General features: G+C 48.8%; 1 protein-coding gene and 1 non-coding gene across 2 annotated transcripts in view; both read right to left on the minus strand.

The window, feature by feature from the left end:
- The window catches only part of LOC138945765 (dynein axonemal heavy chain 2-like), a 155923-nt gene that overhangs the window by 136666 nt on the left and 3924 nt on the right, over positions 1-15333 (minus strand). The window contains exons 4-10 of the mRNA XM_070317277.1: positions 13269-13484; positions 12129-12261; positions 10737-10901; positions 10123-10361; positions 2402-2593; positions 1705-1842; positions 95-202 (exon numbers count right to left, since the gene is read on the minus strand). Coding sequence (XP_070173378.1) covers positions 95-202; positions 1705-1842; positions 2402-2593; positions 10123-10361; positions 10737-10901; positions 12129-12261; positions 13269-13484 — 1191 coding nt within the window. The remainder of the gene's footprint in view (positions 1-94; positions 203-1704; positions 1843-2401; positions 2594-10122; positions 10362-10736; positions 10902-12128; positions 12262-13268; positions 13485-15333) is intronic.
- Positions 8646-8764, minus strand: LOC138946492 (5S ribosomal RNA). The gene has a single exon (XR_011449359.1). It is a non-coding gene; the product is annotated as a 5S ribosomal RNA (ribosomal RNA).

The following is a 15333-nucleotide window of genomic DNA, read 5'->3' on the forward strand; positions in this document are numbered from 1 at the left end:
TCCTGAGAACACAACAACAACAAAACATCAAGTGCACATTGGAGAAACGAAAGAAGTAAAAGAAGAAGAAAATCAAGAAGGTATGCAGCCGTACCTCCAGAAGATCTTTGCACCGCTGAATGAAGGCATCTATCTGAGCAAAAATGCTGCTCTTGTCCAGCACCCAGCCCACCTGAGAGAACTTGTGATGAAGCTTGGACGTCTGCAAATGGGGTTGGAATAGATCAGAACTGATGTAACAAGAAGAGCAAACGCTCGATCGAGTCACTTTCGCAGTTCTGAATATTATATGAGGCATCAGATGGACAGGAAGAAATTGCTATTCACAACACAATGAGTCACGTTCACATAAAATTTGAGCCCGGTCACTTTTATAGTTTCCGAGAAAAGCCCAACGTTAAGTTGTGTGTTGCCGAACAGAAAAGGCTAGTTATCTCCCTTGTTTTTCTGATAACGTTCGTAAAAGGCTACAGATGTAAATACTTTGATGTAAAGAATAATCCTACAAAGTTTCAATCACATCCGATGAACTTTGTCAAAGATATAAAATGTCTAATTTTTCCTTTGACGCTGACCTGTGACCTTGAAAAAGGTCAAAGGTCAACGAAACCATCGTTAAAGTGTAGAGGTCATTGGAGGTCACGACTAAACAAAATATGAGCCCGATCGCTTTGATAGTTTCCGAGATACTTTGTCAAAGATATAAAATGTCTAATTTTTCCTTTGACGCTGACCTGTGACCTTGAAAAAGGTCAAAGGTCAACGAAACCATCGTTAAAGTGTAGAGGTCATTGGAGGTCACGACTAAACAAAATATGAGCCCGATCGCTTTGATAGTTTCCGAGAAAAGTCCAACGTTAAGGTGGTGTCTACGGACGGCCGGCCGGACAGACTAACACTGACCGATTACATAGAGTCACTTTTTCTCAAGTGACTCAAAAATGATTGGCAAGTACAACCACTACAATGACAATAACAAGAAGTTTGACTAAATAACCAGGCTGGACTAATCTTACAAGCTGACTTACTTAGCTTATTAGCTATCTGTCTAAACTATGCTGGCTGACTGACCAAACCTGCTAATTGTACTCTGGCTAAACCAGCTTATTAGCTATCTGTCTAAACTATGCTGGCTGACTGACCAAACCTGCTAATTGTACTCTGGCTAAACCAGCTTATTAGCTATCTGTCTAAACTAGGTCACAGAATAACTAACATAAGAAAATAATTAAAATGAGAAAATAACTAAAATAAGAAAATAACTAAAAATTAATTTGAGAAGAAACTGAAAAATATTACAAAAAGAAAATAACAAGAAAAGAGTTTTAATCCCACCTGGCCAAACTTGTGAAATCTGGTCATTTGAACAAAAACAGTAAAGACATGTCAATAATGCTGCTCAACACCAGGCCACTGGAAACATATTTCATTTTGTAGAAAGACAAAAAATTTACTCAAACACAAGCTCCCAGTATGACTAACCAAGACAAACATTAACTATAAGTGTCAGATTTTAATGAACATATTTCTGTTTACAGTAGCTTTGACCACTTCCTTCATGGTACACTCAGTATTATATTTGTTACACTTCCAAAACTTGCAACTTCCCCTCCTTGTCATATTCCTGTTTGTTTAACATTTAAGTAGACCCCCCCCCCCCCCCCACTTATCATCAAGCCACTAAACCCTTAATGGCTTTATTACCTTGTAATAAATATCCTTCCAGTGTTCACAGCAAGTGATGCAGTCGTTGAGCGATTTCTTTCCACCGATGACGTGGCCGTCAAAAATCTTGTCCAGGCTGATTTCTCTGCAGCAGCGCCGGATGATTTCGTTGCTCATCTGAAAATGGTCATAATAATAATGATAATGACAGTAACAATGATCATATTAAGGATAATAATATGGTGCTTTCTATGTTAGTTTGTTTTTTTGACAGGTTAGGGCGGGTAAAAAACAGAGCCTGTGAACCTTTTTTGCGTCTTACAGAATTAAGTATTTATTCAGATATTATCACACACACATGCACGCACACATATGCACGCACACACACACACCCACACCCACGATCAGACTACAAAGAAAGTACTTTTTTTCCTCAGAATATTAGCAAGCCTTTATTGTTACTTGTAGTACTAGGAGTTGACACACACACACACACACACACACACACACATATACACACACACACACACACACACACACACACACACACATACACACACACACACACACACACACACACACACACACACATACACACACACACACACACACACACACACACACACACACACACACACACACACACACACACACACACACACACACACACACACACACACACACACACACACACACACAACACACTTAAAACTACAATCAACCCACAAACTCGTACCTTTTTCAGGATACCAGTGAGTCTTTCGCGTGACCTGTAGTACTCTGAGTTGACCCAGATCATGCGGATGATGTTGAGGATTTTGGGCAGCATGCGAGGGATGTCGGCAGGCTTGGCATCGGACAGCTCGTGGCACGGATCTTTCAGAACCGTCAGGAACTTGAGGTTGCTCTCTGCCTGCCGTGAGCCCTCCTATGGACATAACATTCATTTCATTGCAAAGAGTACATTTCTTGTAAAAACATATGCGAGAAAAATGACTTGAATAAATCAGCATAATTGTAAGGCTTCTTTTTAAGCCTACTGTCTATATGATACTTACCGAGACAGTACTATTCTTGCACATTATCTATTATAGGCCGAAAAAATTGGACAAAACGCTGAGTGGGTACAATTATCTCCCATAACCATGCGCCACCGTGGATCCCAAGCACTGTCCGAGTGCTTCCCCCTTACAGGATGTAGGTGGCGCGTCCTCTTTCTTTATGAGCTGCAGACCCTCAAAAAGCCCATAACATATCAAGAGGGGAGGCGGGAGGGAAACTCTAATAGTACTGTCTCGGTAAGTATCATATAGACAGTAGGCTTAAAAAGAAGCCTTACAGTCAATATAACACTTACCTCGACAGTACTATTCTTGCACAGAATACCAGAGTGGTGTGAGGGTGATATGTAGAGTATTAAACTCCTTAATCAAAATCACTTAAATCCAAGGATTAAGATACCCAGGCAATTTTCGAACAGTACTACCGTACAAGAAAATATACCCAAGAAACATACCTTAGACTGACGTGACCATGCTGGCAACCACTGCTGTGTGGTGAACTCAATGTCAAAGTCCAGGCCACTCAAAGCTTGAATACCACTGAGTCTACGGCAAGTGGCTAAAGCGATGAGGAACAATTAGTCTTAAAAATCAGCAACTTGATACTGATGCCTGCCAGGGGTTCAAACTCATTGCTACGCAGGAGTTTGAGGACCAGAAAGACATCCCCCTTGGGAAATGAAACCCGAGGTTTAGACACCGCTGCATTGCTAATACCCGAAAGGACATTAGCGATGAGGGAGGACCTGATCAAGTGTTCAGGTCTGCGACCAGTAGCGGCCGCAATCGTGGAAGCGATGGCAGGTCTGTATCCAAGAAGAGTCTTAGAAGAAAGACTCTTCTTTTGATACACTTCCACCAGGAAGTTGGCCAAGTCCTGTGTTGAGGGATAAAGCGGCTTTATCCCCTTGGACAAGGCGAAGGTGGCCCAAGCTCTCCAGCGTAAGTCGTAGAGCTGATTAGTTGATCGCCTCTTAGCGTTCAAGAAAAACTCTACTGAACTCTTGTGCAATCCTAGTGCAAGCAGTTTGGAGCGCACAAGAGCCATGCGGTCAAGCACAGACTCTCTGGACGTGGATGAGGGAGGCATGATCGAGGCTGGAGCAGACCTCCCCCGTCCAGATCCAGAGGTAGAGGGTCTACGTGGGTGAGACCGCGAAGATCTGGAAACCACAGAGCTGTTGGCCAGTAAGGCGCGACCAAAATCAGTCTTGGTCGTTCCTGCAGATATTTTGCCAGCACCCTCGGAATCAGAGATGTCGGGGGATAGGTGTAAGCATCGAGGAGCCTCCACAAGAGAGTGAATGCGTCCAAGTGGAACGCATTCATGTCTCGAAAGGGGCTGACGTACCTGGGAAGCCGAGCGCTGAATCGAGTTGCGAACCGATCGATCAGAGGACGGTCCCACCTTGCCCACAGACGCTGTAGAACGTTGTGAGCGATGGTCCATTCTGTGGAGAGAACCTGATCGCCCCGACTGAGAATGTCGACCAGGGCGTTCAGTTTCCCCGGAACGAACTGGACTGACATCCGGACCTGATTGGTCTGGCACCAGAGCAGAATCTCCTCCGCCAACAGGGAGAGGGACCGAGAATTGGTGCCCCCCTGGTGGCGAAGGTAAGCTAAGCATGTGGTGTTGTTGTCCCCGTTGAAAATCAGAGGGGCCAAGGACAGGCCGAATGGGAGGGCCCGAAACTCGAACACTGTGCCCTCCCAAACGAACCGGAGCAGATGTCGGTACCCCGGGGCCACCAGGATGTGGAAGTAAGCATCCTGGAGGTCCCAGACATGGCCCAATCGTTTGGCCGGATGGCCAACCGGACCGACGAAGGGGTTTCCATCTTGAACTTGCACCTGTGAAGGTACAAGTTCAAGGTGGAGAGGTCCAACACCGGCCTGAACCGGCCGTCCTTTTTGGGGACGGTGAACAGGCGGGAGCAGAACCCTGGAGAAGGCTGAGAAAGGGGGTAGACCGCCTTCTTCTCGACCAACGAGTTCACCTCGTCCTGAAGAGCCTGCCATCTGGCAGGGTCTCGAGGAGGGGGGAACGTCCAGGGTAGAGCGGACAATGGAGGTTGTGACGACAGCGGTAGAGAAAACCCCGACCACACCACCCTCAAGAAAAACTGGTTGGAGACCAGTCTGCCCCACATGCCGCGGGCCCGAAAAAGGAAACCGACGGACGAAAGAGGAGCAACTTGAGGGGGCGTCAACGTAGGGCCGGGACTCACTGAAAATTCTGCTGGCGGGCAGGCGCAGGCTTGCGACCACCCCCCCTGGTGGTGCTGCTTCCCCTTACCTGTCTGAGCACCCTTCGTCTTGCTTGGGAACGCAACAGGCGCCTAAGAGGAGGAAGAAGGAGGCAGTGAAACTGGCTTCTTCTTCTTCTTCTTCTTCTGAGGCTGGGAGCTGGAGGTGACTGTAGCACTTCTCTTACTCCCCGCCGCCGTCGCCGAAGCAGCGAGGCCAACCATCAGAGAATCAGTGTTCCTCTGGCGTGTGGACTCCACCACAGAACGAACAGTGTCCGGATGAAAGAGGGAAGAAGGCTGAGGAAACGTGTTCCTCAGACTCTTCCTCATATCCGGAGGCACTATAGAAGTAGGCAGAAAATGATCACGGAACAGGGCCAATAAAGTGGACCCGTGTTCCAATGGCCAATTCTGCCGCAGACGTCACGCACGATCGCACGGCATGCAAAGCCCGATCCACTCGAACCGTGTCAAGGACCCGAGTGGAATCGGACTCTGCCCGATCGGGAGGGTCCAACAGTGTGGACAGCGTGCTCATCCATGTCAAGGCCTGTGATTGGGCCTCGACTGTGGAAGAAACGGTGGCCTCAAGATTGTGGAACGAAGCAGAGCTCAGTTCCACCTTCTTGACCGAAGGCACCTCCCCAACGAACACATCACCGTCAGCCCCACCCTAAACACTCGAAGTCTGGAAAGTGAGAGTTCGAGAGTCAAAGGGAAAAGGGAGGGACGAAACAGATTGGACACGAGGAAACAGTGGAGGTGCGCCTCCCGAAGGAAAGCATGGCACTGAACCCGCGTCCTCCCGAGGAACATAGGTCGCGTTTGTACGTGAATCTGTACTCCTCAGGCGATGTGCTGCCGCTTCCACCGTGGCACTAAGACTAGGGTGGAACGCGAATTGCCGGCGGACGGATCGTTCATAAAACGAGCCGCCGGCAGACGCGGCGTGAGCCTCCCGCGCCCGGGCCGAAGCGGACTCAAAGGACGAGAGGGCGTCTCAGGGAAGGACGTCCTGAAACTGTTCAAACGTCCTTCTAGCTGTGCGAGGACGAGCCTCCTGCCTCTCGTCCTCAGACCCCGGGTCCAGGTCCTGTGTGTCAACACTAGACGACAGACGCTTAAGAGAGGCATCCGTGACGTCAAGACGCCGCGTGATGTCTGTCATGTACTGTTGCAAAGTACGAAGCATAGCTTCGGAAGTTCCATCAGAAACCGGCAAGGGTAGAGGATCAGTGTTAACCTCAGGGCGACCCTGATCCTCCTCCCTATCGTCCTCCGACTCACTCTCCTCTTCACTTCCCGACAACTCCTCAAAAGCAGGAGTGTAGGGAGCTTGAGGGGGAAGAGCCGAAAGCGATGAAGCAGGCTGTGAAGAAAAGCCCACAGAAGCAAGAGGCCGCGAAGACCCCTGCCCCAAAGACGAAACGTCTCCAGCAGCCGAAGGGGGAGAAAAACAACAACCCTGCGACTGTTGGGTCAGCCCAGCCAACGAACCCCCGCCATTTATAGACTGAACAGGAACCCATCGGGTCTGATCAGAAAAGAAATGGTCCGGTCCGGTCGGGGGTGCCGATCCGGTCCGGTAGGGTGGTCCGGTGTTCCGGTCCGGTGCCGGACCATCCGGAGGTCCCGTTCGGCACCGAACCATCGTACCCACAGAAGTGTTCGGGTGGTTAGGTCCGGACGTGGACATACCGTACCATCCGGACCCGTGGTCCGGTATGGTCCGGTTCGGTGCCAGACCATCCAGACCAACAGAGGTGGTCGGGTGGTCCGACACCGGGCCATCCGGACCCGTAGGTCCGGACCCGTAGGTCCGGTACCATCCGGAGGTCCTGTTCGGCACCGAACCATCCGTACGCACAGAAGTGTTCGGGTGGCTCGGTCCGGGCGTGGACGTACCCTACCATCCGGACCCGTAGGTCCGGTTCGGTGCCAGACCATCCGGACCAACAGAGGTGGTCCGGACCGGTCCGGTAGGGTGGTCCGGTGTTCCGGTCCGGTCCCGTACCATCCGGAGGTCCCGTTCGGCACCGAACCATCCGTACCCACAGAAGTGTTCGGGTGGTTCGGTCCGGACGTGGACACACCGTACCATCCGGACCCGTAAGTCCGGTGGTCCGGTATGGTCCGGTGCCAGACCATCCGGACCAACAGAGGTGGTCGGGTGGTCCGATCCGGACCGGACCACCGGTCCAGTACCGGACCATCCGGACCCGTAGGTCCGGTCCGGTCCCGCACCATCCGGAGGTCCCGTTCGGCACCGAACCACCCGTACCCACAGAAGTGTTCGGGCGGCTCGGTCCGGACGTGGACATACCGTACCATCCGGACCCGTAGGTCCGGTTCGGTGCCAGACCATCCGGACCAACAGAGGTGGTCGGGTGGTCCGGACCGATCCGATAGGGTGGTCCGGTGTTCCGGTCCTGTGGTCCGGTCCCGTACCATCCGGAGGTCCCGTACGGCACCGAACCATCCGTACCCACAGAAGTGTTCGGGTGGTTCGGTCCGGACGTGGACCTACCGTACCATCCGGACCCGTAGGTCCGGTATGGTCCGGTTCGGTGACAGACCATCCGGACCAACAGAGGTGGTCGGGTGGTCCGGTTCGGACCGGACCACTGGTCCGGTACCGGACCATCCGAACCCGTAGGTTCGGTCCGGTCCCGTAGCATCCGGAGGTCCCGTTCGGTACCGAACCATCCGTACCCACAGAAGTGTTCGGGTGGCTCGGTCGGACGTGGACATACCGTACCATCCGGACCCGTAGGTCCGGCATGGTCCGGTTCGGTGCCAGACCACCCGGACCAACAGAGGTGGTCGAGTGGTCCGGCCCCGACCGGACCACTGGTCCGGTACCGTACCATCCGGACCCGTAGGTCCGGTGGTCCGGTGTGTTCCGGTTCGGTGCCAGACCACCCAGACCAACAGAGGTGGTCGGGTGGTCCGGTCCCGACCGAACCACTGGTCCCGTACCGTACCATCCGGACCCGTAGGTCCGGGGGTCCGGCAAGGGCCAGAGGTACTGTCCCGCACCGGACCCTAAGGTCCGGTACGGTCCCGTACCATGGGTCCCGTCCGGACCAAACCCGGAGGTCAAGTCCAGTCGTGACCCGTGGGTCGGGTTCGATCCCGACCCGTAAGCCTGGAACGTTCCGGACCCTTGGTCCGGACCATCCGTCACCCGAACACCAGACGCTAAGGAATGGCGTGGGGTCAAGACGGTCCGGTCGGAGGTGTCGGTCTGAGCAACAGAAACAATGTTCCCGTCGCCCTGACCATTCGACAGAAGTACCACGTTCTGTCGAACACCTCCACGTCCAGTAACTAGTCGGCCGGAGCGTTTCATAGAGGGACAGCCACCAGTCACACGGACGTCAGAGGGAACCGTAGTAGCAGTGGTCGTAGGCACGAAGCCTGAAACCCCTGCCCCCACAGGACCGCCCTGAACGGGGTCAATTCGCATCCCAACCCCAGCGGGGAGGGAATTCAGAGACCCCGTCATCTCCTCCGATCTCCCCCCCCAGGAGGCCGAAACTACTGTCGAAACAGCAGCAGACGACCCAGCGAGGGAGTTCAGAGGAGGACCCGTGTCCCTCCTGGCTTCCACAGCGGTGGAAACCGAGGAGGGCACAGGAGAGGCACCGGAAAAGGAAGATTTTAATGCCAACTGCACCCGGTGTTCCCAGGCGGTCACCCATCCAAGTACTAACCGGGCCCGACGTTGCTTAACTTCGGTGGTCGGACGAGAACCGGTGTTTACAACGTGGTATGGCCGTTGGCTGTCAAAACCTGAGTCTCTCCAGTAGCCCCTAGATCGGATTCACCAACCCCCAAAGAGGGTTGGGAATCGACCTGCCCCCGGATTCGAGCCAGGGAGGAGAAGGAAACCTTCCCCCCAGGCTTGAAACCGGGAGGAGCTGAAGCCTGAGACTGAGGGCCGGACAACGGCGTCGAAGGGGGGGAAGCTTGTTCCACTGAAGGAGAAGGAGAAAGAAGCTTTTTCTTTCCCCTCGACCTTCCCCGAACCTTCGACGGCGCAGCCCCGCCCGAAGTCCCAGGCTCAAGCCCAGCCTGTTTGAGCAAGCTCGCATTGAGCTTGCTCAAACAGGCTTTCTCCGCCCTCCCTCGCCGCAAACGCAAAGCGTTTGGGGAGGGAGAGTCGGAGCGCCGAAAGATCCCCTTCTCCGTGCGTAAAACATGACGCTGGGCGCCCGGAGAAGGGTTGCCCCCGGCAGACTCTGGTTCCGTAGAACCAGAGCCCAAAACAGGACGAGACATCCTACCTCGCCCTGTACGTACCCTTAAAGACCGAGAATTAACAAAATTCAAAGAAAATTTAGGTCAATACTCAAGTGAATGCGGCGAAACGAGAAGCAGACGACCGGTCACCACGAAGTAGGACGGGAGGCACGCCGAGTCCGCCACACAAAAACGGAGGCACAAGTTGAAGGAAACACAACGTAGCCTCAAGCCAGAAGTGGAAAAACACACAATAATCCAACAGGTGATAGTCCACACAGAAAAGAAGCCTCTTAGTCCAAAATAATCCGGGAGCGTAGCAGAAACACAGCCGGTCTGACACGCGCGAAAAAAGAAAGAGGACGCGCCACCTACATCCTGTAAGGGGGAAGCACTCGGACAGTGCTTGGGATCCACGGTGGCGCATGGTTATGGGAGATAATTGTACCCACTCAGCGTTTTGTCCAATTTTTTCGGCCTATAATAGATAATGTGCAAGAATAGTACTGTCGAGGTAAGTGTTATATTGACACCAACAATTTTGCTGGAAACAAATTAAGTCCACAAGTCTGGTCTGTTTTTATTTTTGAATTAGAGACCCCTTCTCCTCCTCTCCATAAGATGCAAATAATTATTGCATTCACCAACTCATCATTTTGGCGTGCTTGGTAGTGTAGATGTAAATCTGACACAGCCGCCTTAAATTTCCAAAAATTAACAAAAGTTTTCTTGACCATTTTGGTGTTATGTATTAGAATCATACAGTCCATAAGATAATGTCCATATCAAGTGCCTATGGCTAACTATCCATCCCTGCTTCAGCACCGGAAAATTAATGAACTTGCTGAAAAAAAGTCAATTCTAGCATTATCTGTGATTTTTCTCATCACAACTCTAACCTTGATCTGACCGGCCAGCCTGAGAAAGGGAGCTGTGTAGGACGACTTGGCCAGCTGCAGAACCTGTGTGATACGTTTCACGCCCTGCATGTCCAGCTGCTTGCTGATTCCAGACAGGTCAGCGCACCGGTTCTGCCAGAACTCAATCTCGTCCAATGGCCCCGAGTTCTCCGCGGTTTCAAATGCATCCTGGGAGCTGAGCACCTCTTTGATCTGACGCGACCAATGAATCACGCACGCTGCACAGAAAGAAGGGCAACAAGGTTAAGATAAGATAAGATAAGAAAACTTAAATGTCCATTTTTATTTTACAAAAACATGGACATTTTTCTTTTGGTACCACATCGCATTTCTAATAACACAAAGACACGATAAAAAAAAAAGCTTAATCGAATATAAATACACTACTAAGATCAACTTATTGTATGTTAAAGCTGATAAAAAATATTATTTCTTTCTTCTTGTGATGTGAAATAAATGGCAGATGCAATTGAATCTGGTAGTTCTGACCTGTTGAAGAACTCTGTTGTGATATTTTCACATAAATTAAACGGGTAAAATACCGAACATGTCTGGTTTACGCAAACACTGCCGTACAGAGTGAAGTAACATACTCTCCAGTCTTTGGACGAGTTCCTTGTTGCGTGCGGCCTCTTCCGGCGCCATCCTCATGCCCTCTGTGGGGACGTAGAGCACCGTCTTGCCGTCAAGCTTCCAGCGCGTGTCCGTCAGGCTGGCCAGGAACCTGTGCAGCTGGGCCGAAAAGTCGTTCTTGATGCCTGTCACTCGTTAAGAAAAGCTGCTTGCTGACATCATCTTTGGCTAACTAGATAACACCTGCACAAAAAACTGCGAGCCGTGCCCTCCCCCATGTGTCCCTGTGGAGACGCAGAACAAGATGCAGCCCACATCCTGCAGGAATCTCCAGCCCCTGAGGAGAGAGATCTGGACCAGGCCAACGACCCTCCGCAAGAAGCTGCATGGACCTGTGGAGGCTCTACATAAGACCACCAGCTGCATATCCAGAGCTGGACTCCATGTGTAAAGGCGATCGACAAGAAGAAGACTAGATTACGCTCTTCTTCTTCTCGTTCGCTACTAGATTACGTTTATATGGGTGGGACTTGAAGAGAGTCTGTATGCAGTTAAGACACCCCCCCCCTCCCCTCCCTGCATTTCCAGATTTTCTGCCCAGAACCTCTGTAAATATCCCTCCTTTCTGAGACTTCTTCTTAGACCAGATTTTCTCAGATTTGTTTCAGGTCTTAGAAAGGAATTTTACTATTGCTCTCAGTGTGTGCCGAGTGCATCCATGCATTTACAAAATAAATGGATGAAATATTGTAAAAGTAACAATCAATTTCCATCTAAAAAAAAGATAATTCTGTTAAAGCAACAAACAGCAGGTTGCATGAATAATACAGACTTGTTTACCCACACTTTGACTTAGGTGCACTTTTCACCGAGATTCAGCGTATTTTCAAAATATTGAGAGTATTTTGCAACTCACAAGAAACGTTCATGAGCTATTGCTTCAAGGGCAGCAATAACATTGTCCGTTTTCAGAAGTGGAACTTTTAGGCGATACTGCTTTCACTTCGACATTTTCATCAACGTGCTGGACTCGACGACAACAATGGCGGCAGATAAAATCTCGTCATATCACGTCTCACGTGGTTACATTGACCAATCGTCAAAGCTGGATTCTATCCACTGGGCTATCGCGAGAACAGGTTTGGCAACCTACTTTCGATTTCTTCTTCTTCCATTTAGTAATCACGATCAAACTTGATTTTTTTTACGATCGTCGTATTTTTTTCTCTCCAAACGTATCGGTAGTATCCTTGGCAACTTTGCGTACAAAATACGGCAAAATCGTATGGGTAAACAGGTCTGATAATACAACAAAATGATACTGCATACAACAGCAACAAAACAAAATTAGATCATTCAGTCGAGTGTTGACTAAATATAAAAAAATGTAAAACAACATGAAGAAAGGATACTGTCTGGCCAGGACGTGTTCTCAAAGAACGCAGGAGCGTAGATGCCCATCATGGTGCGCAGCAGACTCTCAATGTAGATTCCTCGCACCGTTCCGTACTGCACGCTCTTCAGAAAGAGTTCTGGCGCGATTTCCTGGATAAACAAGAAGGGCAAAGCCCATACGACTCACATGCTTGACCTTGACCTTTACATGAGGGTCAAGGTCAAAAAACTAAACCTAGTAATGACATCATACACTAAGAACTGCTTTACACATTTTTCCTACCAAAATACATGTGACCTTGACCCAAGGTCAAGGTCATCCAAGGTCATGCAACACAAAGCTGTTAATTCAAGACATAGGAAGTACAATGGTGCTTATTGGCTCTTTCTACCATGAGATATGGTCACTTTTAGTGGTTCACTACCTTATTTTGGTCACATTTCATAAGGGTCAAAGTGACCTTGACCTTGATCATATGTGACCAAATGTGTCTCATGATGAAAGCATAACATGTGCCCCACATAATTTTTAAGTTTGAAACAGTTATCTTCCATAGTTCAGGGTCAAGGTCACTTCAAAATATGTATACAATCCAACTTTGAAGAGCTCCTGTGACCTTGACCTTGAAGCAAGGTAAACCAAACTGGTATCAAAAGATGGGGCTTACTTTGCCCTATATATCATATATAGGTGAGGTATTGAATCTCAAAACTTCAGAGAAAATGGGAAAAATGTGAAAAATAGCTGTTTTTTAGGCAAGGTCAAGATGCTATGTATGTTTTTTGGGGCCTTGTCATCATACACCATCTTGCCAAATTTGGTACTGATAGACTGAATAGTGTCCAAGAAATATCCAACGTTAAAGTTTTCCGGACGGACGACTCGGGTGAGTACATAGACTCACTTTTGCTTCGCATGTGAGTCAAAAAATAGAGAATTTTAATGAGATGAGATACACGAGTGTATGTGTGTGTAGGAGGTATCAGCCATCTGCACTTATGGCAGAATGACTGAGGTCTTTTACGTGCCACTGTGGTGACACGAGGGTGGAACATGGCTCTGGGTCTGCACATAATATTGACCTGTGTACATCCCGGCCCAGATTCGAACCTGCGACCTTACGATCACAAGTCCAGTGCTCTACCAACTGAACTACCTTGACTCCAGGGTTCTTGATGAAGTAGCACAGCTGGTCCACCGGGAAGGTCGGTGTCTTGTACTCCAGACAGAAACCTCTGTGCTTGTCGTTGAAGGCTACCAGGAGGCGGTAGTTGGGGTCGACGAGAAAAGTGTTGAGGGTTTCATCGTGCAGGTCTGTCCAGTCCCCCTCTTTGAGTCCCACACACACAACTCTATCCTTCACCAGCTGGCTCTGTGGAAAGCAAAGTTTTAGGTAGAGATTTGTCAATGTCCATTGTACGTGATTCCTTATTGTGCGTTTGTGTATCTAAATGGCATCGTCCCAAAGTGAATTTTGTTCATAACTTTAGCATGTATAATGCAGAGAGCACTGATCCCTGTGATTCGAGCAATGTAAACGGTCACTATTATTATTATCAACATGTCAATTGTACAGTGGGAACCCCCCCCCCCCCTATTAATTTAAGACTCCCTCACATTTAAGATCTTGTTTTCTCAAACTTTCTGTTCATAACCTCTTTAAATACCCGTGTGACTTGGAATAATAGGCCGTGAAAAGCAGGATATGCGCCGAAATGGCTGCGATCTGCTGGTCGATGTGAATGCATGATGTATTGTGTAAAAAATTCCATCTCACATGCACAAGGCACAAATAGATCCATGCGCCTTGAGTCCGAGTCTGGAGATACGCGCGCGATATAAGACTTGATATATATATAAACTCACCCCCTTATCTAAGACCCCCTCCTTTTGACTGATTTGTTCACATTTTGTGAGATCTTAAAGGGAGAAGTTCCACTGCACATGATTCCTTATTGTGCGTTTGTGTATGTAAATGGCATTGTCCCAAAGTAATTTTTTTCATATGTGACAGGGAGACTACCGTCGCCCTTCACAGCAGACTCTGCAGAGTTGTTCGCCTTTGAAGTAGGCAACACCTGTGGATTGTAGAGTTCTGTTTGTGATGGAGTCTGGCAGCTTTTGTCTCTCTGTATGTTCATGGATTCCTTTGAGAATGCATAACAGTTTTTATAGGGCTTAGAAATAAGCTCTAAAATTCTCAATCCTGTTTGATTGGACTTCGCCTCCAAAGGTGATTGTGGTGTTTCGGCACTCGGTTACACATAGTTAACATGTAAAACGCAGAGAGCACCGATCCCTGAGATTCGAGCAATGTAAACTGTCATTATTATTATTATCAACATCTCTCTTACGGTCTCGCTGCTATGCCACCCCAGCTCTACATGAGAACAATGCTAATTGCAAAATGTTTGTGTATGTAAATGGCATTGTCCCAAAGTGATTTTGTTCATAGTTAACATGTAAAACGCAGAGAGCACTCAGATCCCTGAGATTCTGTAAACCGTCATTATTATTATTATCAATATCTCTCTTACGGTCTCGCTGCTATGCCACCCCAGCTCTACATGAGAACAATGCTAATTGCAAAATATTCAGCGGGGCCCAATTAATTACCCTTTTCCTCTCCCTCATCTCATAACCTAGCATTGAACAGAATCCGTCTTAATGTAGACATTCATGTTCAGAAAACTGGAAGAGATATTAAATGCCGCTTTCAATTCCCTACAAAGTACAAACACACAAAATATCGAACTGAAAGCAAATATAGAAGTCATGGCTACCACAGTCAAACCTGCCATGGTGACCACCTCTCAAGAACAATTACCTGCCCACAAAAACCACCCCATAGCATCCCTGACACATTTTGTGTGTGCTGTATAATTCACCTTTCTGTGGCAACCACATAAGGCCTAAAAAAAAATAGGTGTGGTTACGGTAACCCGACCTACCCTATTTTTAGGGGCCGACCCTATAACTTTTTTTTACATTTGTCACAAAAACAACAACAAAAAAACAAAAAAATGAGTGCAGAAAACGCAATGAAAGCGAAAGCGCTCGAGTCGCACACTTATTTCCCTGTCAAGTAGGTTTAATTTGTACACATTAGAAAAAAAAGTTTTAAAAAAAACAAGAAGGGCAAAGCCCATACGACTCACATGCTTGACCTTGACCTTTACATGACCTTGACCTTCAGGGTCAAGGTCAAATAACTAAACCTA

This window comes from Littorina saxatilis, linkage group LG13 (assembly GCF_037325665.1).
Source record: "Littorina saxatilis isolate snail1 linkage group LG13, US_GU_Lsax_2.0, whole genome shotgun sequence".
In the NCBI taxonomy this organism is placed as follows: Eukaryota; Metazoa; Mollusca; class Gastropoda; order Littorinimorpha; family Littorinidae; genus Littorina; species Littorina saxatilis.